The sequence below is a fragment of the Trifolium pratense genome, linkage group LG4 (genome assembly GCF_020283565.1).
Source record: "Trifolium pratense cultivar HEN17-A07 linkage group LG4, ARS_RC_1.1, whole genome shotgun sequence".
In the NCBI taxonomy this organism is placed as follows: Eukaryota; Viridiplantae; Streptophyta; class Magnoliopsida; order Fabales; family Fabaceae; genus Trifolium; species Trifolium pratense.
Window position 1 is genome coordinate 52226389 of NC_060062.1, and position 25265 is coordinate 52251653.

The window sequence follows — 25265 nt, forward strand, 5'->3', positions numbered from 1 at the left end:
GTACTAAATCTATTTGTTACTGACATAGACAAAGGTTAATGGCTCTCACGTTTTATGACAAGTGTGATTAAATGATTAAAACTTAAAAGTATTCAAAATGAAAAAAAAAAAAAAGAAAAAAAAAAGAAGTATTTAAGCTAATAAATGAATAAACCACATATTTTTCTTTGAAATTGTGAGATGTATATTTATGCTTTGAAATTTACATATAGATAAAAAAAATCTTAATTTAAATTTTTTATTTTACCAAGTAATCTAGTATTAGAAATTCTACCTTAAAAATGAATAAGTAGAATGTTTGGAATTCAAACTCTGAGTTCTACACATATAATGTGATGTATTTATCAACTGAATTAAGGTCACGACGAAGACATCTTAATTTTAAATTACCTTGAACAATTTGGTTGTTTTGTTTTTTTGAGTTGTAACTTACTGTCTAATTTTTTTGGGACATCTTACCGTCTAATTTGGTATTGAATTATATAATTTATTAATGAATTAATCTCTAAATTATACTTTTTCAATCTTTTTGTCAAGTAGTTTATAATTTTTACCCTTAAGATAAATAAATGGGATGAACGTTGAAAAAATTATTTACTATTGATCAAGAAGCCGAAGGAAGTACCACTACAATTTCTCAACTTTCTATTTTTTTTTTTTTTGAAAACTTGGTACCCGGCTCTATGATCGACTAATCCAAGGGGACCAATTCCACCGCCCATTTGTGGGGGCGCCATTTAAAGCCAGAGTTTTTTTGCTCTGTATGGACTTGGTCCACCGAAATTGGCACAGGATGAATCGAACTTGAGACATTGAGAGGAGCATACTCCAAGACCCCAGCCAACACCACTAGACCAACCCCAAGTGGACTCGGTTATTGTGGACGACACGGAACATCTCATTTGGCATCCTCAGGTTCCCTTGAAGGTCTCCCATCTTTGCGTGGCGTTTACTGCGTGACAGGTAACCCACAAAGTCAAACCTAGTCACTCGAGGCATTTTATCTTATGCAGCTCATCACTGTGTTTTTGGATGTGGGGTGGCCAAGTCGGCCTACCACTTATTCATCTCTTGCAGTACTTTTGGTTCTATTTGGGCTTTTAGTTCACACTTGGATTGACATTTCATCGACGGGTTCCACTTCTATCCGGATCATTTTGTTCAGTTTACTTTATCAGCTGGTGGATCTAGAGCACGTCGGTTTTTTTTGCAACTCATTTGGCTTGCTTGCGTATGAGTTGTATCATTGTATGAACGGAAATAAATCACAGATTGTTAAGAGGCTCAACCAGTACTCATCATCAGTTGTTGGACAAGATCAAGCTCTTTTCATATAGCTGGTTGAAGAGGACGAATGTTACTTTAATCTCAAACTACCATAGTTGGTGGTCTAGTCCTTTGCTATGTTTGAGCCTTGTATGATTATTTTTTTTTTTTTTGTGACTATTTGTAAACTTTGGTAATCTATGTTAGCACATCTTGTACCGAGAAGACTGATTTTGTTAATATATATTTCATTTTAGCTTGTTAAAAAAAACTTTCTAATTATTTATATGGCCAAAAACTTATTTAACGCTAGAATAAATTTGTTTGATGTCATTCAAAATCTAAGAGATTTCTTGCTTATTTGCAAATTTCATTTCATGGGTAACTATTTGATCCTACAATTTCAAGTGACAAGACTGAAAATATGAAAATAAAATCTAAATGTCCATAAAACTAATATGCATTAATCTTCATGAAAATTCGGAATACACACTTCTCCTCATTTAAAAAATAAGACTCTATATTTAAGAAAAAAAGCGTTTAAGCCACTAGGTTTGGTCTAGTTATGAAAAATTTGAATAATATGTACGATGTCTTAAGTTTTATCCTCATTGACAATGTTGTAAACCAAAAACAATAAATCTAAATGCTACCGGAGAAGATAGATGAAATGTAATCCAATAGCGCGCTTAGATATGATAGCCCGATTCGATCTCTCGCTTGTACATGCAACAATCTTAAAACTCTTAGGGGGAATTTATCGATTTCATAATAAGATTCAAATTAAAAGAAGGAAAAAAAAAAAAAAAAGAACTGTAGAAGTTGAAGGCGGTACGAGAAAACAGGGGACAGCTAGCTAGTTACTCACATACACATGGTTACATTCTACAGTATGGTTTAGTTCACTTAGTTAAAGGTATTTGACCTATTATTGCATGCCATGCCATACCTTTGAATTTCACTGTTTCTCTTCTCTCTCATTCTCTTTACACTCTTTTTTCTCTTCCAGTTCCCACTTTTCCATTCTTTCTCTGATCAATCACACAACAACAGGTAACAACACAACAACAAACAGACAAAGGGTAACAAACTAACTAACTAACTAACTAAGTTCCTTTATCGGATTCTTTTCTGTCTCAGATCTGATTCACCATTTTCTCTTCTTTTTTCCCTTTTTTTTTTAATCATAACTGATAACTGCATCAAATATTATTGTTGTATCGCTGTTACGTGTTAATGTGTTATGTTTTTTTCTTCTTACTTTTTGTTGTTTTTTTTTCTCCATATTCACAACATAACATGGCTTATAATTTAATAATCATTTATGTTTTCTTTTTGTTCCATTTCTATAATTTCGATCTGTCATAGGATTTTTTTGTTTTCCACACTAGCTTGGTTTTGTAGTAATAGTGTACAGGGCTGTTTGGACAAACAGCTTATTTGCAGCTTATAACATAAGTGCTTATCATGATAAGTGCTTATGTATAAGCTTACGTTAATTATTTTTATAGCAAAACATAAAATAAATAAAATTATTTTTATATATACTTTATATTGGAGAATTTATGAAAATATGCTAAAAAATTTTGTTATAAGTTGTTTTTATAAGTTCTTTCAAACGGTCTCAGAAAACTTGTGTCTGTTGATAAACTCAAATAAGCTAATCCAAACGGGCCTACATCGTACATAGAGCGCCCAAGCGCCAGCTCGGTTCTCTTATCGATCGGTTTAAGTCTAGTTTTGTGTGTTCTAATTGCTGTCAACATTTTTTGTTGTACCTAATGGATTATTGATTACTTGTTTTATGACAGTTGTTGTTGCCTTGTCCTTTTTTTTTCCCTTCTGTTAAGTAGCTGTTTTGTTCAATTAGGATGGTTCAACAACATAGATAAATAGTGTGTATGTGTTGGTAACTGACTTAATTAAATGTTTATTATATAAGCGATTATATTTCTAAAATCAAAGAGGGAATGTGGTTAAGATGTTTTGTTATAAGTACCAAGTTGTTTTCTTAAGTTATCCTGCAAAGTTTATTGAAATAAGCTGAAATACACGTTATAAGCCGTTTTCACAAGCACTTTCAAACAATTACGCAAGTGCTTATGTCATACGATAAACCCAAATAAAATAAGCTCTTTTAACTGCACCCTAAGTGCTTATGTCACTAGTGCTTATCTATTTGTTCATACAATAGATAGCACACAAATGCTACCTTCATTTATTTCAATGTTTCTGGTGTCTTCCAGGTAATTATTGTTGTTGTCTGGTTAGAGTTGGTTAGAGTTAGAGTTAGAGTTAGAGTTAGAGTTAGAGTGACTCTTGTGAGTTACTTGTTATGTCATTTTTTTTTCTATCATTCATAAATAATGATAACTCAAAAATTTGAATGAGATATGAAGTTTACATTTTAATTGTTTGGTATATCATTTTATTAAAAATGTGTATGGATATGGTTTTATTGTAATCATGTTGAGTACATTGTGTTTCTCCAGATAGTTGATTATTTCACGGATGACGAAGAATAATGAAGGAAAATTGGTAGACAAGAGCAGGATTGTCCCTGTGGCAATTATATTTGTGGTGCTATGTGGGCTTTCTTTCTATATGGGTGTAATCTTTGGTTCCGAGAATGACAGATTTGTATCAATTATCAGCCAAAGATCCCTTGACCCCCCCAAGGAATCATCATCCCCCAAGGAATTATCATCCCCCAAGGATTTATCATCAATAAGTTCATTGCAGATTAAATACATCAGTTTTCCTGAATGCGCTATTGATTATCAAGATTACACTCCATGCACCGATCCAAGGGTAATATATTAATATAGCATTCCATCTTTTGATGTTATGAGATTTGTAGAAGTTTTCTTAATGATTCTAGTGTTTGTTTGAATTGGCTTATTTGAGCTTATCTACTGACATAAACTCTTCTGTGACTATTTGGTAGAACTTAAACAACTTATGAAGTTATCATATGTCTATAAGCTGTTTTTAGTTTTTTTCATAAGCTCTCCAGGCTAGCTTGTAAGAACAACTTATAACTTATACAAAAACAGTTTGCCTTTATTTCATTTTTTGTTATACAAATAACTTATTCCTAAGTGCTTATGCTATAAGCACCTTAGTTAAGTTGTTTATCCAATCAGGGCCTAAGTATGGTTAATTTTATAGAGATGGAAGAAGTATGGATCCTATCGTCTCAATTTGTTGGAACGCCATTGCCCTCCAGTTTTTGAGAGGAAAGAATGCTTAGTTCCTCCCCCGGATGGATACAAGCCTCCAATTAGATGGCCAAAGAGCAGAGATGAATGTTGGTACAGGTATAATATATGCCGTACGACAAGTCAAAATATAAGACTTACATAGTTCAAGTTTCCGGCAATTGTTATTTGACCACTCTGTCTTGTTTGCTGTTATATATAATTTCAGGAATGTTCCATATGACTGGATTAACAAGCAGAAGTCCAATCAACATTGGTTAAAAAAGGAAGGGGAGAAATTCTTCTTTCCCGGCGGGGGTACTATGTTCCCAAATGGTGTTGGTAAATACGTCGATTTAATGGAAGATCTTATCCCAGAAATGAAAGATGGCACTATTCGAACTGCCATTGATACTGGTTGTGGGGTGAGTCTTCTCTTTGTGTTTTTATCGGTGTTATCAATTGCAGATCGCGGAATATAGCAGTTTGTTCAAATTCGACTATCCTATAGCACCCCTATAACTGCTATTTGGTCATATTTTGTACTAAAATTGTATGTTGCGGAACAATAGCAGTTTGTTCAAATTTTTCTACGTATAGCGCTATATAGTGCCGCTGTAGCCGCTATTTTACAAGACTGGTTTTTATGCGGGGAATAGCCTTTGCAAATTGCAATTCTCTTTTAACAATCATATTCTAGTTCAATTACATACGATGTTTCTTGTAGTTGTGGTTTCCAACTGTAATGTAACTGTATTTCAAAACCGACTAATTTGTACCTAAAAAAATGATTAATTTAAGTTTCCATTTTCAATCATGTGATAGACGAAAGAGTTGCATCAATTAATCCACATTACTCGTACTCATTTTAGGTTGCTAGTTGGGGTGGTGACTTGTTGGATCGCGGGATACTTACTGTGTCTCTTGCTCCAAGAGATAACCATCAAGCTCAGGTTCAATTTGCTTTGGAGCGTGGTATTCCTGCAATTCTTGGTGTCCTTGCTACACACAGGCTTCCATTTCCATCAAATTCCTTTGATATGGCTCATTGCTCCAGATGCCTCATTCCATGGACAGACTTCGGTACTTCTACGGACTTATCATTTTTTGTGCAACGTTTACCTGTGATCTTGAACTTTACCAGTCTTGTAGCTGCTTAAACTTTGAAATTCACACTTCAATCTTATGCTAGGTGGAGTTTCTCTTCTTGAAATACACCGGATTCTTCGTCCTGGAGGATTTTGGGTTTTGTCTGGTCCACCAATCAACTACGAGCGCAGGTGGCGTGGATGGAACACAACTATCAAAGAGCAAAAATCAAATTACGAGAAATTGCAGGGCTTGCTGACTTCACTGTGCTTTAAATTGCATAATAAAAAGGGCGACATTGCCGTATGGCAGAAGTCTCCTGATAATGATTGCTATAATAAGCTGACTAAAGATACCTATCCGCCTAAATGTGACGACAGCCTCGACTCAGATTCAGCATGGTATACTCCGATTCGTACTTGTTTGGTGGTTCCGAATCCAAAATTTAAGAATTTAGGTTTGACATCAATTTCTAAGTGGCCTGAGCGGTTGCGTGTTGCACCTGAACGTATTTCAAAGGTTTATCATGGGAGTGATAGTACGTTCAAACGTGACGATGATAAGTGGAAGAAGCATGTTGTGCACTACAAGAAGTTGATCCCTGAGCTTGGGACTGACAAGATAAGAAATGTGATGGATATGAATACGGTATATGGAGGTTTTGCTGCGGCTTTGATTGATGATCCTGTATGGGTTATGAATGTGGTTTCATCTTATGGTGCCAATACGCTCCCTGTGATTTATGATCGAGGCCTCATTGGAACCTTCCATGATTGGTAATTTTGAAATGTTGTAATTGAAGTATTAACGGTTTTGTTTATGAATATAAACTTTTCTTATATGATATGTTGCTGAATTGATTTTTGTTATGATAGGTGTGAAGCATTTTCGACATATCCTCGGACATATGATCTCCTTCATCTTGCAGGACTCTTCACGGCAGAAAGCCACAGGTGACATTAGAATGATCTTTTTCTTTTCTTGGTATTTTAACACATTAATATTTGGTTTAAATAAATTTTTGGTCCCTGCAAATATATTATGTTTTGCTTTTAAATCCCCGTAAAAAAATCATTTTGCCTTTTGTTTTAGTCCTTGTTTAGTTTTAGTCCCTAAATTTTTTGTTCATATTAAAATTGGTCATTCTAATATGTAGAATATTTGATTTTAGTCCCTCGAAGTAAAGAAAGACTAAAATGAATATTACACGGCCAATTTCAATATGAATTTTTTGTTTGCAACTTGTTTCATAGTTACTTCTATTTTTGGCTGGTTTATTTTGACAATGGTTGTTACTTATCAGATGTGAAATGAAGTATGTGTTGTTGGAAATGGACCGAATTTTACGACCTGGTGGGTATGCTATCATACGCGAGTCTAGTTACTTTTTTGATGGCATTACAACCATTGCCAAGGGCATGCGATGGGAATGTCGTAAAGAAGATACCGACCAGGGCAGTGACATGGAAAAGATATTAATATGCAAGAAAAAGCTATGGTATTCATCCAATAAGGATTCAAGATGACCAACTCGGTACCTAAACAGCGAGGAGAAGGTGGTTTTTAGAACATTAATGCCAGCAGTAGGTTGATTCATATAGTATGTAATATATATTCAACCATGAATCCTCAAAAGAATGGTTGGTAACTGAATAATATGATTTTTAGCTTAGACTTTTCACAAATATATATATAGAGAGAGAGAGAGAGTTAGAGACTTTATGTCATTGGTTTAATATCAATTGAATGCAGGTGTAGGAATGAAAGTCTTAAATCCCACAGAAAGTGTGATTTTCCTTTGAGTGTTGCCATTTCAGGAGCAGTGATGTTTAGAATTACTGAGATAACACTAGTATTAATGTTGACCATGATAAGTAATGAGCTTATCATTTGTGCTTAGTGTTGTGTGTTCAAGATTGTTTTATTGTAAGTTGGTAAATGTTGTGTAACTCTAATCTTAGTGGATGAAATCAATGGTTAAAACTGTTACTTGAGGTTTACACTACTGTGCGTGCACCAGCAACTTGTACTAGACCCCAATGGTATTGCTGGTGTTAAATATGCTTGGATCTCAACCTCAAAAATTAGCTCAAAGGGTGAGGTTGCCCTCACATATTTGTACACTTCGCATCCCGGGAACCTAAGCAATGTGGGACTTCAAACAAACTTCGACAACACAAATAACATATTCAACACACACCCTCACGCATAGCGTGGTCCTGGGTCAGATGTCCATATTGCAATCCTTAACCCGGCTCTGATACCATGTTAAATATGCTTAAATCTCAACCCCAAAAGTTAGCTCAAAGGGTGAGGTTACTCTCACATTTATATACTTCACATTCCGGGAACCTAAACAATGTGAGACTTCAAACAAACTCCAACAACATAAATAACATATTCAACAGCTAGAAGGATGTAAGTGCTCTAGAGATGCAAATTCTTTTTAGAAGATAGAATAAATAATCTCTATTGTTGATTAAAAACAAACAAACAAACAAACAAATCAATGTAATATGTATAGCTTGGGTAGACTCAATGACACACAGATACCTTTGGAGATAATTATATTGATCAGAACATATATATTTCTCGATCTTTTGACTAAGATCAAATATAATATCTATTCTTATTGAGGTGAAAACAATAGCATATGCAACCTCTAGAGCTAATGCAGTAGCAAACTAAGGTATAGGTTTTTTTTTTCCCGAAGGTTGTAATCCAACTCACGTCTTACAACAGATTTGGAGTTTTGGATTAAATGGAGTAACTGTGTCACACAGTTATTGCTCTAACCGTCCGATCTCCTATTGACGTATTAGATCGTTTGTCGTTTATAAACAACGTGGAACTGGATGCTGCTTTTACTAGAGTTAATCCTGATCCCCTTAAAACCTCATAATGAAAATGTTTCAACTCACTTTCTTCCAAAACCAATAGTAAGTTTTCAGCAAAGACTGTTGAGTACTTGGTTAATTAGAATGTTAACAATAGTCTTCATTTCAATGCATAGTTCATGAGAAAATAAACCAATTTTAACATGCACGAGTGCATCATGTCTTTGATCGTGCACAAGTTAATGATATCATTATAACGAATACGAATTTTATAAAATCTACCGTTTGATTGATAGTTTTTTTTTTATAAGCAATGTTAGTTGTTAGTATTATAATGTTAGTTTTTTCTCCTTTGTCAGGAATTGGACCTGTTGCTCCTTAATCCTTAACTCAACTATTCTAACCGGTTGAGCTACCCATCCCACCCCATTTTATTAAACACCCTTAGTTTTTTTTATAAGCAATGTTAGTTGTTAGTATTACAATGTTAGTTTTTTCTCCTTTGTCAGGAATTGGATCTCTTACTCCTTAACTCTTAACTCAATTAACTTAACCAGTTAAACTACCCATCCCACCCCATTTTATTAAACACCCTTAGTTTTGATGGATCTACGCGGTCGCCGAATGGTGGTGAAAAAAAGTAGGACAAAAAATTGTGATAGAAAAAATTTATAGACTTAAAAAACAAAATTCGAGATATTTATAAATTAAAAAAATAATAATTATTTAACCCTAAAATCTATTTAAGTCCATCGCAAAAAGAAATTCTCCCATTTTTTTTCTTTTTCTAAAGGTTTTGTCCAATATCTATGATCAGCTGCTCCTCCATGTTAATAAAGAAGGGTTTTGTACATCAGAAAACAATTTGAATCAGCGCCGGACAATTGTTCCTTCGTGCATGATGTCACAAACCTTGTTCCTTTCCCATGGCTTCCTATGCTCCGAAACCCAGATGATCCAAAGCAGGTGCCTGGTTATAATTACATCTCTTATGTCTGGGATTCAAATACTGGCGCCTATTGTGACCATGATGATTCCTCCTCTAATGTGTCTACTGCTCATGACTTATCTCCTCCCCTGCCGCCGCAGAAAACTCATCGTGTCTTCCCTTGTATATGTTGTCATTAGGGGTAGTTTTATGTATAACATGCATCTTTGAACTACTCTTGACCAGCAAGGTAAAACTTATAATTCAGGACAATAAGAAGAATACTGAGATGCTTAGGGATGCTATGGAGAATATGTGCAGTAGTGAGTTGAGGTATATTTTATCAGTTTTAAGCAATTTACCTTGATCATATTTGTTATGAATGATGCAATCATATGGTTGGTTCCTATTCCTACAGTCATCATTCATTGCATTTGCAGGAGAACTAGGGAAGAACTGTCAAATCAGAGTGCTGAAACTAATATCGTGACTGATAAACTCGACTCGACTCGGTAAGTATGAGTTGGTCTTTGAACTATCTACTTTCTTTTCTATTTGGTCCCTCAACTATAGAAATGTAATATAATAGTGTGTATGCCTGTGCCCGCGCGGGAAAATTTTCACTGATTATGATCAGTTGCACAGATGGCATAACATCATGTCAAGTGATAGCATTAAAATCTAAATCCTTTGTTTTTGGCATGAATCCTAGCTAGGTTTTCATACTCTCTACCAATCTTAACTATTTTACTACCATACAATCCCCGTGAATTTATTTACTGCTCCAGTCAGATTTTCACCCTTTACTTTTCAAGTTAGTATCAGTAAGAAACCTAGATTCCTTGATTCATCTCAAGAATCAAGATCTTTATTATACTATTGGTGCATTTGAATCAGGTTGATACCTTCAGTTGTTGGCTACAAGTTTCATGCCTTTTTGTGGTTTCATTTTTTAAAAATGTCTATCCTTGATTGTTTTCAGTCAATAATCATTTGATTTTCATTGACTTTTAGAATTTTTTTTTGGTTTACAATGTTGGCAATGAGGATCGAACCTATGACCTCGTGCATATTACTCAAATCCCTCACCACTAGACCAAACCTAGTGGCTTTTGACTTTTAGATTTTTGTTGTTTATGAACTTTTATTTATTTTGGAAATCCTTAATTGCTAACTTTTAGATCTTTGTGGCTAGTTTTTATTTATTTCCTTTAGAAGGCCTTAGCTTTTTCGGGTACAAAATATAACACATTTAATATTCAATAAATATAATAATTAGTATATCATCAAAAAATATTAGTCGTATTTGTAAAATAAAAACATAGCAGGGACCGGACTTTGAACCATGTTATATTCACTTATTCACTTTTAAAAAGTAAAATTCTAACTACTAGACTATTTGAAAAATAGATATTGCAAATAAATTGCAACTTTTAGTTTAAGGGTGTTTAAATGATGCAAAGGTGTTAAACTCTATCCGGTGTCTGGTCTCTCAACTTGAAGAAGCTGCGGCAGTCACCCTCTTTTTGGCTCGCATGTATGTATCTCTCTCTTTGCTGCGTCTCAAACTCTAATTCATTGGAATATGGAGTCAAATGCAAACATCATCATTCATGACTCATGAGGAGACAATCAGAACATGTATCTGTTGTGAGTTATTCAGTGTTAGAGAATGATTACTTGCTAATCAAGTAACTCAATTAGGCCATAACTATTATACTCTTGTCTTGGAAGGCCTTATAAGAACAATGGCTTTTGTGTAAGCTGTTGAGGCATGGGTACTACACAGAGCAGCTAAGCTCCTGTTTTATCCATGCTTAACTACATTTGCTGCATGTCTTCAAGCAAGCTTTTTAGTTTTCATTAGAGGCGTGGCTTTGGTTTGAAATTTCTTTGAATGTATTATTAAGAATATAAATGTCTCTACCACACATATATATAACCAACATTATGCCATGATAAATTTTTAGACTTTTGTGTTCTAATTTAGGTTTGTTACTATATTGTAGGTACAAAGTTTCGAACGCCACATTGCAGTAGTGATTAATATCTAATCAGAATGATTAACATTGATACCTCATTAGAACAAAAGTAAGTGTCTCACTAACTTCAAAATCGGTAAGAAAAATTGATACCACGGTATTAATGCCAAACAGAGCTTATATGTTCTGCTTGTATAAAAATTTATACAGTATTTAGGTAGGATTTAAATTTAAACAAATTTCAAATTGAAGAGTGTGATAAAAACAAGGTTACAATGTGTTGCTACTTGCTACCATTAATTTTGTTTTACTAATGAATTGTTGATATTCAGATTCATCACCAAGATGCAAGCATATAAACTGAAATAAAAATAGATATAAACTGAAAATAGTAAAAGTACTAATTAAGCATATATAATTCTAAATGTCAAATAAAAAATAACGAAAGCATAGAAAAAAGAAGTCAACATGACTTGTAAGATGTTAAATTATAATCATTCAAAAGCCCATTGATTTTCCCGACGAACTTCCGCCTCTTCCTCCGGATTGAAGTCATTCTCTATGTTGAAAATCTTGCGAATCTCCTCCGGTGTCTTATCCTTGATCATGTCTGCTGCAGCCTGACATAAACGATCCAACAAACTCTTGATGTCCAAATAATTTGCAGCCAGAATGAGTTCGAAGAGTGTACACTGATCAACCTTGACAAAATCATCGTCCCATGCTTTAAGATCATCGTTACTAAGAGGTTTTTCTTCTTCAGAACTGGCTCCTTGAACATGTTTTTTGCAATATTCAATAACCTTCGCCAAAATCTTGCCATCTACATTCGGAAGAGGGATTCCACTGTCAGCACAATCGTCCTCGATCAATGCTTGATTGTTTGTGATTCCAACGCAACCACCTCGTCGATCTCAAATATTTCACCATCGCGACACTTCAGGGTGATTTTCTTCGTTGATGATGACATGATGAATTGGATGATTTTGAATTTTGGATGTTGCTTGTCTCTCTTTTGAGTTTGAAACTTAGTGAGAGAAACTGAATGAAAAAAATTAAGAGGCGTGAGTACTATTTATACTGCTATTTGATTGCAACTAGCGTTACTTGGTGAACGCAAAAGTTTGTTTTAATTTTAGATTTGATCTAGAATTAAAAAGATTTGATCTAGAATTAAAAAGATTTGATATTTTACATTAAAAAAAAAATCAGTTTATAAAAACAAAACAGATTTCTATTTGTTTTTTTTTGTGTAAGATATCTTTTCTTCTACGGGAAGATAATTCATATCGTTTTCTTTTTGAATAAATTAAATATTGATTGTTTTATCTTTTTCTTGAAAAAAAATAAATTAAATATTGATGATAATTTTTAAAGTGGTTTAATTTTTTAAATTAATTTAACTGAAAATTGAATTAGAATTTGTTTAAGGTTTATTTTAATATGTTACAGTTGTTTCTAAAGATTAGATAAAAATTTTATTTTAAACTTGAATTAAAATTATACTCCCTTCGTTTTCTTAAAAGTGTTCAGTTGTATCATATTTAGCGTTTCTAATTAACTGTCCAGTTTATGTTTTAAGGATACGATTTGTTAATTATACCCTTTGTCAATTATTGTTATTTTTTATAATATATATTTTTATTTATATTTGAAAAACTAAATTTTTTTTTTTTAAAAAAAAAGATAGTTTGTTCCTGTTTTTACGATAGGAAAATTCTTTGGAAGGGCTGCGCTTCTTCAACTTACACGTGAATATACGAAAAAATTTAAACGACGCCGTGCCATTCATCGTCTTCTTTCTCTATCGCGTTATTAGGGTTTTCAAGTTCCCTCCATTTCTTCCAAAATTCCCAATCTCACAATCCTCCGTTCACTGAAACTCCAACTTCCACATTTTCCAAAACCGAAAAAAATGATCAACCTATTCATATCAGAACCCACTCCAAACAACGACACAGAAAACGAATCCACAAAACTTCGAATCAACCTATTGAACGAATTAGAAACCGTTATTTGGTCCGCAATAATCTCTTCCAGTCGCTCAGAAGCTCGAATGTGGCTCTGCAAAACCATCGCCGGATTCAACTGTATCACACCTCGCGATCAGCGTGCACTTTTCATCAATTTTCTAAAAACTCCAAAGAAAAAACACGATCTCGCTTCTCAGCTTATCAATTTGATGTTCGATAAGTCGCCCCAAAAACCTGGTTCGGTTTTAGCACGCAAAACTCGCGTGCTCGAGAATTTCTTCACCGGTTTGTGGTTTTTTTTGTTTTATTGATTGATTTTATGCACTGCGCTATTGTTTTGTTAGTGAATTTTGATTGTTTATGGTAAATTGTTGATTTTGTGCAGGTAACCCTAAGCGTTTGTTGCAGTGGTTTTCGTTTTGTGGATTGGAACAGGGGAAAGGGTTGAGAGCTTTATCTCAGTTTGCATTTAAGAATAGGGATATTTGTTGGGAAGAGTTGGAGTGGAAAGGAAAACATGGACAATCACCTGCAATGGTTGCTACAAAGCCTCATTACTTTCTTGATTTAGATGTTCAGAGAACTGTAGAGAATTTTTTAGATAATGTGCCTGAATTTTGGTCGTCGAGTGAGGTTTCTGAGTCTGTAAAAGATGGTGATATTTTTCTTATTGATAGACAGTTTTTTGTTCGTTATTTTAAGGATTTGATGTATAGAGAGGATTCGAGTGATGTGTGGGATGTTATAGAAGAGTTCTTAGAAGAACAGCCTTTTTCTTGTTTGTGCGAGCATCTTCTTATTAGTTTTGAAGAGAAGGATTTGTGTTACTTTGTGGAGTTGCTTTGTAAATGTCTGGACCCGAGAATTGAGTTTCGATGTTTGGATGATTTGTCTCGGTTGTTTGTGGTTGTTCTTTTGAAGTGTGGGGTTTATGAATCTATTGACTTGATGATGCTGTTAAATGCTGTAATTGGTCAGGGGAGGCAGCTTATAAGACTTTTGCGCGACGAAGAGGCCAAGGAGTCGTTCGAGAAAGTTAATGAAATTGTGTCGAAGATATCTGCAATCCCAAGTGATGGTAATAGCTTGACCCCGATTTTTAAGAATAGGTGTAAGATGGCAACTGTGGAAGTGGTGAAGTGTCTTGGACTTCAGTCTTGGGTTCTATACTATAGGTTGTCGCAAGAGTGCCGAACTCCTGAGTCCTGGGAGTCTGTCTTTGTGCATAATCAAATTGGTTTCCGCAACTCTGATAAACATGCATTGATAGATGAGAATGGACTGTTGACAGAAGAAGATTATTCTGGTTTCGATCGTATTCCTTCTGGTAGAGTTAAGAAAAAGAAGAAACAAAAAGCTAGTAGGAAGAGGAGGAGGGCATATGATAGTGATGATGGTAATGATGATGAGCTGCTAGATTTTGATTTTGCTAGCCAGAAGTTGTATTATCCCTCAAATACTAAAAGTTGGTTGCTTTCAACTGACAAGTACGCTTCGGCATGGAATAGTGTAAGTTCTTTATCTTGCAATAAACTATTAAGCTGATAAAATTTAACTGGTACTCTTTTCTATTTGCAGTTAGGAAAAATAATAGATGAGATATCTAGCTTTTAATTCCAACAATGTGAAATTTACATTACCAATCACCAGAAGAGAGAAAAAAGGATTCACCTTAGTAATTGAATTTAAAGAAGTCAAGTCTATGTAATTGAAAATGTTTGTGCCTGATATGTGTTTTGATTGTTAATTGTTAAATCGGTTGAATAGCTTGGTTGGCTTTTAGTCATCTGTATAGATCAATCAACTGTTTTTTTTGGTGTACCTTGGTCTTTTAATATGATCAACTCAGAATTTAGTTAGGGAATTTGCTATAGAATCTATAGATACTTGGTTATTATTTATAACTTACTGTTAATTCGATGACCATGTCTAGTTTTGAATATTTCAATTTTGAACGTTAGACAACCTGTGGACCTTTTATAATTTTGAGTTCTAGTTTTGAATATTTCAATTTTTCCATTTGGACACATCTTGTTGTAGGCGGTTTCTTTTTGGTATTAGTGAATGTGGAATAAACTGAAATTCTTCCATCATGATTCATTACTTATTGTATAACTGCTTCTTTTTCTAGGCAGACTTACCTGAGCACCTTCATAGACTGTGTTTATCTAAGTGGATGATATGGCTTTTTGAAAAATGAGTTCAGAGGTCTGGTTCACTGTGTCCACCAAAAAGATGTTATGATATCATCATTTCTAAACGGTTGGATGGCGAGATCAATCACCCCTTAGTTTGGTGTTTTCCACTCAGTTCACATGTATAAAGCGTGCTGTGGCTCTTTTGAATCTGCCCGTGGCTATTGTTGATGTGAAAAAATTTATATTTCATTTTGAACATTCTCTACAAGCCTGCTCAAGTACACCAAAGTCGATAAACCTCGAGTTCACTGTGAAAGGATTGCTAATTGCTAATTTGCTTCACAGACTGCTACCACATTATGGTCGGAAACATGGGCGTCATCCATATGCTCCAAATCCATTGTAAAACCGCATGTCATCAAACAGTGAATGGATCATTCAGAATGCTATGATGAGTGTGCCTAGGCAAGTTACAATACTCAAGCTCCATGAGTAATTTTCTTTGGGCACATTCATCAATTTGTAAATATTACGTACCACAATCTATATCAGATTAGCAGTTATTAATTTCTGATAAAAAGATGGGGATGCATCTCTTGTTATTGTAAGTCTTTCTTCCATTTTTTATGTTTTTTTTTTCCTCCATTAAGCAAAAGATTGAAGTAGAAAATTGACTGGATTGATTTTCAAGCTTAATTCAATATAAGGAAAGAAACTCAACTAATATCTTCTATATTTCCTTGATTAATATTTTGTTAAACTTGTAATGTGCCATACTTGTCCGTTAAAAATGTAGCACACAAATCTTTTGAGGATAACAATTATATAACTGTGTTTAGTAACTATAAAATAAAATACACTTATTTTTGTCCTTACATTTTGAAATTTATCAATCCCGTTTCTATATGAAGTTTATTTATTTGAATGAGTTCTGTTAAACGTCTGTCAAGCTTGAATGTTAAATACTTGACAAGATAGCATCTGTTTCAGGAGGTTAGAAGCAGATCATGAACTCATTTTTCTATGCCCGCAGACAACTTGAATCTTAATAGAGTATAAGTGTAAATTGTTAGCAATTAGCTAGTAATTAGCTAGTTTAGAAGTTAATTGGTTAGCTAAGTTTGTTATTTGTGCTAGCTGTATTTGTTGATGTGCAGGCGGTTATAACTTAATCTGTTCTTGTCATTCTATATTTTGGATCAGCTTGTGTCAGATCATAATCAATTAAATCTTTTTCACAATTCTTTAGATTCTACGAATTCTCCATTTTCTCCGGTATTATAAAAAATCTCGTGGCTTTGATATTTATCTTGCCTTTCCTTGTTTCAATTTTACTTGCATAATTGGAAATAAAAATAATTATGAATACAGTAAGAAAGTATGGTGCTAAATTAAAAAAAAATGGACTGATGTACATTTCAGATGATTAGATCCACTCCCCTACTCGAAGTTTCTGTACTTTAATTTAGTATTCTTAGATAATATAGTCAATCTAGCATCATATATTGAAATAGTAATAGCACGATACTATTGCATTCCAAATAGTACTTTGTTATTTAATGGTTCAATTTATTTTACTTGCTCCTTTTCTTTTCATCAAAATCACATTTGATCTTTTCATAGCACAAACACTCAGCTTCCAAGCACTCTGCTCCATCTCTATCGCATCCTCATTTTGTTCACCAATTTCCAAAGGATTTCAGGGATTCACGATAGCCTCTTCATTTGGCTCTCTGGCCTGCCAGGCTGCCACTGATGCTCAGACACTGTACCCTTCTCTATTTTGTTCCCCGATTTCTAATTCTTGTTTTCTTTTTCTTTGATTCAAGGTAGTTTTTCGCCACAAATGGTATCAGCTTCATGAAGAGCGCGATATGATCATAAATATTTTAGATGAACTGTGATTAACTCAGATTCATGAGTAATTACAATTTACAATCATATGTTAAAAGGTGGCATGTACTTATAATTTGGTCATTTGATGTGTTACCCTATAATTCATGAACTTTGGAGTAGTATTTGTTTTTGTTACTCAAGGGTCATAGAGTTTTGCTTGTTCATATGCAAATCTAGTAGATTGTGGTTTTCTTCATGCCTGCATGTCCTTTGCTATTTAAGTGTGTTCTTGATCCTAGTTTTAAGATGTTTTTTTCTCTTGCTAATTTTATTTTTTGTTCGTTTCAAATTTGATGACTGAAACTTCTGTGTTTTGAAGTGTTAAGCTGTTCAGTTGAGCCTTTTTTAACTCTTGGGTTCTTATTGCCGCTGTTCCGTTGAACCTTTGTCATTAAGGTATTATTTCTTCTCCATTTTTTATCATGTATACTTGGGAAAAACACAGCATGTTTAAGCGCAAAAGAAAACTTGCTAGTTAGTGTAAGGAATGAAAAGCTGGATGCAGTTAACAACACCTTATTTATACTTTTCTAGTATACAATTAACAACACCTTGAAGTTAAGCATATAAGTTTAATAATACCTACGTAAACAAATATTTCAGGGGGCCAAACAAAACAACAAAAATAAAAAACAAAATATGGTATATTTGTAAGAACTAAAAACAAATATTTTTTTTGTATGGACAAATACATATTTAACTCTTAATTTCATTTGCTAGAGTTTTTGCCTTCTTTATTTATCTATACCTTGTTCTAAAAATATAACTATAGGAATACAAACTTTTTGGTGTGATTTTTTCCTTTCCAAATATAACCCTTTATATAAACTATTTTATATATATTTTAATCTTTATATAATTAAATAATTGAGTTTTCAAATATCTATATTTTATATAAAAATATACTACGTTTTGGTGTAACATTTTTTCTTATAATTTTCTTCATTTTTTTAACAATTTTATTCTACCTTACCGATCAACTGGGTGGCTTCTAGGGTGAGGGCTCTAATAAATCCCTCACCGGTGGACCATTATTATAACAATTAAGAGCCATTAGATTAGTCAAGCACACATTTCTTATTATACACCATATACATTGTATCGCACCTCTTTCTTTCTCCCTTGTCTTTCTCTCTGTTCCTTATAAAAAAAACTGCAAAACTATAACCATGGTGTAGAATGAACATTTCAACAGGGTAAATAGTAACAAAAATTTCAAATTCAATTGACAAGAATAAGAGGAATTCCACCAAACATGCATCAGCAGTTCCACAATTACAAATCTACTTGACTTCCATAGTATTCACTTAAATCCTTTCTTCAATTAGACAATTTTTTCTTATATGATAATCAAACATGAAATAAAAACTTCCAATTTTTCATTAAACGCATAATTTATGCAATGGTTATGATTTTCTTGGTCAAGTTAAGAGAAAATAAAATAGTACAAATTTTGTCCATACTTATTCTTGGAATGTGAAACAGAGAAGATGGATTAACATGATCAGACTATTGAGGGGATGCACAAACGAAAACACGGTGGTTGTTAAACTTAAATATACTTTTGCTGTCATGGTTTTGGAAATCATCCCGGTGGAAGTTGTTATGGTTGTTGCCGGAGCGGTGGAGGAAAAGGACTATGTCTTTGATCCGGTAATGGTGACGACATTGACACGAGATAGGGAGAAAGAAGAATAGAGGAAAGAAAAAGAAAAAGAAAAAAAAAAAGTGTTAATCCGGCGTGTAAGGGAACATGTGAGCTTGATTAATCTGATGGTTGTTTATGATGGTCCACCGGTGAGGGATTTGTTGGAGCCCTCACCTTAGAATACACCGATCAACTGACATATATTTATAAATAATTGGATAAAGTTTTATTATTTGTATCGGTAAAAGTGGAAAGATGGACACTTATGTGCCCATGTGGTCGCTAGTTTATATGAATATCCTTTTGCATTCTTTGACCATAGTTTTATCAGTGGTTAAATAAATACTTTTTTGTTGTTGTGAACATCAGTTATGCATTTCATCCTTTGGGCTCATCTCCTAACACAATACCATATCAATTCTTGTCATTAGGAATGTCGATTGGCATACATAAGTGGAGATCTCCGCGGAAACTGACCTAAATGGGTGCCTGCGGGAAGACAAATTTTCGCACATGGATGGGGATAAGGTCGTACCACCTGCTCCGCAGGGGCTCCGTCCCCGTATAGTTTATCAAAATATCGTATATGTGCACATATTTCTAAGAATGTGGAGAGATGAACTCAGAATAGACTCATGTAAATTTTTCTGTTCCGTGGAACCTTGGCATTGGGTAAATATTTGGGGGGTTCCTCTTATGGGGAGAGCTCCTAAGCAGATAGATTCTGATTGCCTTATCGATCAAGTGAGTTCCAAGCGTACTACCTCCGTGGCACATGGGGAGACTTGCAACATTGTGTTTTTCCCGTCCAGGCTCACCAACTTGAAGTTCCATAGAGAGTTAGGTGTTTTATATGGCAAGTGGTACATGGGAGACTTGGTACCAACAAAATTTGCAGTCGTTGGGAAATAGGCACGCTTTGTGTTATATGTGATCGGGGGTGGAAGAGGCGGTGGTCTTACATGTGCTCAGGGACTGTTAAGTGGCTACCTTTGTGTGGCATGATTTCTTTCATGGGAGAATGAGTGATTAGGTGTACTTTAATTTGAAGAAGGTTAGAGCCTAGAGGGACGTGTCAATGTATGAGACAAGTTTAAGGCTTAAGGCCCTGGGTGTCGACATGTCAAGGAGGTTTTGATTAAATGGATGCATCCTCATAATGGTTGCATTTGTATTAACACCAATGGTGCGATTAAAGGAGGAACTGGTGTTGTTGGATGTGGTGGAGTGCACTAGGATCATGAAGGAAACTGGATATATGGCTTTATGTGATTTCTAGGTTTCTCCAGTGTGTTTGTAGCAAAATTGTAGCGGAAAGGTGTGGCTATCAAGTTTTTAAGCTTCAACCGGATTCTCAAGATGCGGTTAATTGTCTATGTGGATCGGAAGTTGCTAAAGGAAATGGTCATAATCTTATTAAAAAGATTCAAAGTTTATTATAGGAGAATTTGCGTGTTACTTTTAGTGAAGTCATGAGGGGAGTAAGGTTGCGTTACTATTAGTGATATTGCGAGGGGAATAAGGTTGCGGATGGTTTGACTTCTTTGGCTTGTGAGTTGGATGGTTCTCTTTAGATATGATCAACCTCCAACTCACGTTTATCTTTTTCGTTTGATTCCTTTCCTTTGTAGCTCTGGGTTTTTAGGCCCCATTCACTCTAAAAACATAATAATTCAAGATGATTTCTTTCCCGACTCCCGCATTTCCTTTCCTTTGTCATGCTAAAAAATTTTGGTTTATATAAACCGAAATATTGTGTTCCAATTTTTTTTTCCAGATTTCCTGCATAAATTCTGCATGAGACCCTCAACTTTCTCAATTTATTTGAAATACTAAACGATGTCCGATTTGAGTAAACGACCACTCGTTGGAAAGTTTAGGGTGTCAAGAATACAAATATAATTTTTGTTTTGAGAGTTAACTATCCAATTGGTTCAGTTTGACCAAAATAATGGGTATTGGTACAGAAACAGATCAGAAACTTAGCTTGCTGACAGATTACACAATTCTGCACATACTCTTGCACCTGCTCTTGCATTTTAGGCCAGTAAAATTGTGCTTTCAATCTTGCCATAGTTCTAGTGATCCCAACATGACCACCTATTGGTGAACTATGATATTCTGGTAGAATTCTTTGAATCAATGCTTCTTCTACTGGAATAACCAATCTATCTTTCCAATATAATAATCCTTCCCTCACAGTATAATGCTTGTCTGCAGTAGCATTCTGACAATCAATCATCAATAGCTTCAAATGATCATTTGCAGCTAATTTGTTTCTTAGCTCTTCCAAAAATAAAGAATGAGGTTCTGACCATGATAATGCAAACATTCTTGACAAAGCATCTGCTGCTTGGTTCTCCTTGCCAGGTTTGTATTCAATCTTGAAATCATAACCTAAGAACTTATGGAGCCATGCTTGTTGTTCAGGTGTTTGTAATGATTGATCCATTAGACTCTTCAAACTTTTCTGATCTGTTCTTATTATGAATTTGTTGCCTAGCAAATAGTGTCTAAATTTGGCCAAAGCTTCAGTAATGGCTAGTAATTCTCTGGCATATGCAGATTGTCTTTGCATTCTAGGTGCTAATTTCTTTGAAAAATAAGCTATAGGGTGACCATTTTGGCCTAGCACAGCTCCTACTCCTATACCAGAAGCATCAGTCTCCAGTGTGAATGGTTGATTGAAATTTGGTAAAGCTAATACTGGAGCTATTGTCATTGTTTGTTTGAGTTTTCCAAAAGCTTTGTCAGCTTCAGAGTTCCAAACAAAGTTGTCCTTTTTCAACAAGTCAGTCAAAGGAGCAGCAATGTGAGCATATGATTTGATGAATCTTCTATAGTATCCTGTGAGACCAAGGAACCCTCTTAGTTGCTTGATATTGGATGAGTAGGCCACTCTACCACTGCTTGTACCTTAGTACTTTCCATAGACACACCTTTTTCGGACACCTTGTGCCCCAAATAATCTACCTCAGTGGTTCTAAAAGAATACTTAGATAACTTGGCATATAGCTCATGCCTCTATAATGTGAGTAGAACAGACTCCAAATGTTGCAAATGATCATTCCAAGATGAATTATATACTAAGATATCATAAAAAAAAACTAACACAAATTTTCTTAGTGCATATTGGAATATTTTGTTCATCAATGCTTGAAATGTTGTTGGAGCATTGGTCAATCCAAATGGCATTACTAGCCACTCATAATGACCATGGTGGGTTCTAAAAGCCGTCTTGGGTCTATCCTCAGGTTTTACCATAATTTGATGATACCCTGACCTTAAATCCAATTTGGAAAAAATAATTGGGCTCCATATAATTCATCAAGTAGTTCATCAACTGTAGGCATAGGGAAACTATCTTTGATAGTGATAGTATTGAGAGCTCTATAGTCGGTACAAAATCTCCAACTACCATCTTTATTTTTTACTAACAAAATGGGTGAAGAAAATGGACTGTTGCTAGGTTGGATGATACCTTGTTGGAGCATTTCATGTACCATTCTTTCAATTTGCTCCTTTTGTGTGTGAGAGTATCTATAAGGCTTCATTTTAACTGGACCTAAACCTGGCTGCAGTGGGATAGCATGGTCTTGTTATCTTTGGGGTGGTAATGTTGATGGAACCTTGAAAACCTCAGCATAAGTGTGTAACAAAATTGCCATTTCAGGGTCAATATTTGTTGGTAACTCCTTCAAAATGTCTTCAGGTACTTCTTTTTTTAGCCATTGTATTGCAAAGCACTCTTCAATAGCATCTGTGTTATGTAACCTTCTGAGTTGATGGAATTGAACTGGACTAGGCTCAAGATTTGTCTCACCCTGTAATGTAATAAACTGGCCATGTTGAAAAAATTTCAATGTTAAAGCTGCATAACCAGCAACATGAGGTCCTAGTGTTGCTAACCAAGTGGAACCTAATATGATATCTGCACCAGAGATTTGCAAAAGATAAACAAGTATTTTAATTTCTTGGCCCTGAATTTGTAATGGTAATTGTTGGATCTTGTCTTCAGTAGTCAACACCTGACCATTACCAACTAAAACTCTGAGATTTGTTGCTAGTTCAATTGGTTGTTTCAGCACCTGTGCTACTCTAGGTTGAATGAAGTTGTCTGAACTTCCTCCATCAACCAATATCTTTACTCTGATGCTGCCCACTTGCCATGTGAATCTAATGGTGCCAACCCCATTAGCTCCTCTCATAGCATTCAAGGATAAGTAATGGTGCTCATTGTTAGTGGTCTCCTCTATCGTTACCATTGGTGGTGGATCTGATTGAATCTCCTCTTCACCCACTAATTGTAACATTACTCGTCGATTAGGACATCTATGAGATGGGGAAAATTTATCATCATAAAAGAAACACAAGTTTTTTTCTCTTCTCAATTGGATTTTTGCTGATGATATATTCTTGATGTTTTGGTATAATGGTTTGGATTGAGGTGTAGGTAAGAGTGGTGGTAGGCTATTTTTTTTGGTGTTATCAGATGTTTGGTTATTCTGAGAAGGTTTGTTTGTGTTGGAAGTGTGTTGGTGATAATTTCTGGCTGGGGTAGTGAAGGGTTTTTGCTTAGTTGTTGAGTATCTTTCCTCATATAGTTTGGCTAGAGCAAAAGCTTTGCTTAAAGTCCTGGGTTCCATAGCCTTAACATCCCTGCAAATTTCTTCTTGTAATCCACTAATAAAACAGTCCAATATAGCATCAGGACTTAATCCCTCAGCTGTATTCACTAAAGCAGTGAATTGCATATAAAAGTCATTAACAGATGCTGTTTGAGCTAATTTAAACAGTGTAGCTCTAGGACAATCATAAGCAGAAGGTCCAAAATCAAGTTCTAAAGCTCTAGTCAGAGCTGGCCAAGACAACAAAGGATTTGTTTTTTGCATCATTTGGTACCAAGGAACAACATCACTATCCATGTGCACAGAAGCTATGATTAATCTATCCGCATCAGGGGTAGAATAGTAATCAAAAAATGAAGTAGCAAAGTTTTTCACAAGTTTGAATTGTGACCCTTTTAAAATTTAAACTCAAGTCACAATATAAATGGTTAGTGATAAAACTAATTCTGTGCTCAGTTAGATTGTTCTAAGAATGATCTGTGCTGTGTAAAACAGTTGCAGAAAATAAAAGTTAAGGGAAAGAAGATAAACACAAAGAGTTATCCTGGTTCACCCCTAATCTTTGGGTTACGTCCAGTCCTTACCACCTGTGAGTTTGTCCACTAGAATCACTTAAAAATTACAGATCCAAGACCTACAATTTCTCCTTGATCTTGACCTAAGATCAACAACTTACCAAAACTCCTAGAGCTTTGAACTTTCCTAGTCACCTTGACCAAACAACACTCAATCAATAGTCACGTATTGACTTGAGCAATTACAATATGAATGATTTGGTTCTAAGCTAATTTCAGACTCACTACAAAAGAGAAGCTTAGATGAAAGCACTCTAAAAGAGATTTGTACTCAGATTATAATACAAAAGAGTGACTTGAAAAAGACTTTGAGCTAAAGAGATTGAATGTGTTTTGTATGACTTAGATTGCTTGAAAACTCTTGCTCTTTCTCTTGGACTTGATTTCCTTTTATAGATGCTTGCTTGAGGTTGAAGCTTGGCCTTCAAGTATATCAGTTAGAGGGCAAAATAGAGCTGTTACTCAGTGCTTCATAAGCAGCAGACAGCTTCTGCATAATTTGCAGATTCTCTGTTCAGTCTTGGAACATTCTTGATCTTCATTTTGCTTTGATCCATAAGACCCAAATATGTGTGAGCTGTTATCAAGTACATATGAGTTGTTTCTTACTTCCTTCCACTGTCATGTATCAGATATAGCCGTTTGGAACCTCAGAAAAAGGACTTATGACAGTTGGAAATGGTTTTGAAAACTGTGTGCAGGATCATTCTTGCATCAGTCTTGAAACAGTTTTGACTGCATCAGCAAGTGTGATGAACCTTCATCCTTCCTTCCTTGTGATGTGCAGCTGTTCAAATAGGCTTAAGGACACTTCAGAGATAGCATTAGCTTGGGAATAAACCAGCTGGAATAGTACAAGAGCATATGAGACAAAAAGTACTTCTATGACACCACCATTGAAGAATGTTCCCAAAATGGTTCTTTTACAAGTGAAATTCCTGGCACACAGTGGACAGGTGTTGATCAAGGTGTATCAACACTTATCTGTTGTAGACAGATGTTGTTACCGGTGCGCCAACACTTGTCTATAAACAGAGCAAATAACATAAAACAATACAAACAATAAAGTAAATAACACACAAGAGTTGTTAACCCAGTTCAGCCT

General features: G+C 34.8%; 2 protein-coding genes and 1 pseudogene across 7 annotated transcripts; 2 read left to right on the plus strand and 1 right to left on the minus strand.

The window, feature by feature from the left end:
* The first annotated feature begins 2115 nt into the window (after window positions 1–2115).
* LOC123881491 (probable methyltransferase PMT21) lies at window positions 2116–7555 on the plus strand. 4 transcript variants are annotated; one of them, XM_045930189.1, is made up of 8 exons: window positions 2116–2182; window positions 3759–4077; window positions 4438–4586; window positions 4696–4891; window positions 5339–5549; window positions 5659–6331; window positions 6431–6508; window positions 6859–7555. In XM_045930189.1, exons 2-8 carry the CDS (start codon window positions 3778–3780, stop codon window positions 7079–7081), a joined length of 1830 nt encoding a protein of 609 aa, XP_045786145.1. In that variant the 5' UTR covers window positions 2116–2182; window positions 3759–3777; the 3' UTR covers window positions 7082–7555. The 4 variants fall into 4 exon arrangements, with proteins under 4 accessions (XP_045786145.1, XP_045786146.1, XP_045786147.1 ...); XM_045930190.1 differs by having other exon boundaries at window positions 2129–2348; XM_045930191.1 differs by having other exon boundaries at window positions 2133–2319.
* A 4174-nt stretch (window positions 7556–11729) lies between these two features.
* LOC123881493 lies at window positions 11730–12327 on the minus strand (annotated as a pseudogene).
* Window positions 12328–13009: 682 nt separating this feature from the next.
* Window positions 13010–20651, plus strand: LOC123881494. 3 transcript variants are annotated; one of them, XM_045930192.1, is made up of 5 exons: window positions 13010–13560; window positions 13661–14784; window positions 15407–16017; window positions 17629–17705; window positions 19389–20651. In XM_045930192.1, exons 1-3 carry the CDS (start codon window positions 13218–13220, stop codon window positions 15473–15475), a joined length of 1536 nt encoding a protein of 511 aa, XP_045786148.1. In that variant the 5' UTR covers window positions 13010–13217; the 3' UTR covers window positions 15476–16017; window positions 17629–17705; window positions 19389–20651. The 3 variants fall into 3 exon arrangements, with proteins under 3 accessions (XP_045786148.1, XP_045786151.1, XP_045786150.1); XM_045930195.1 differs by having other exon boundaries at window positions 13038–13560; window positions 15411–16017; XM_045930194.1 differs by lacking the exon at window positions 17629–17705 and having other exon boundaries at window positions 13038–13560.
* Window positions 20652–25265: the final 4614 nt, after the last annotated feature.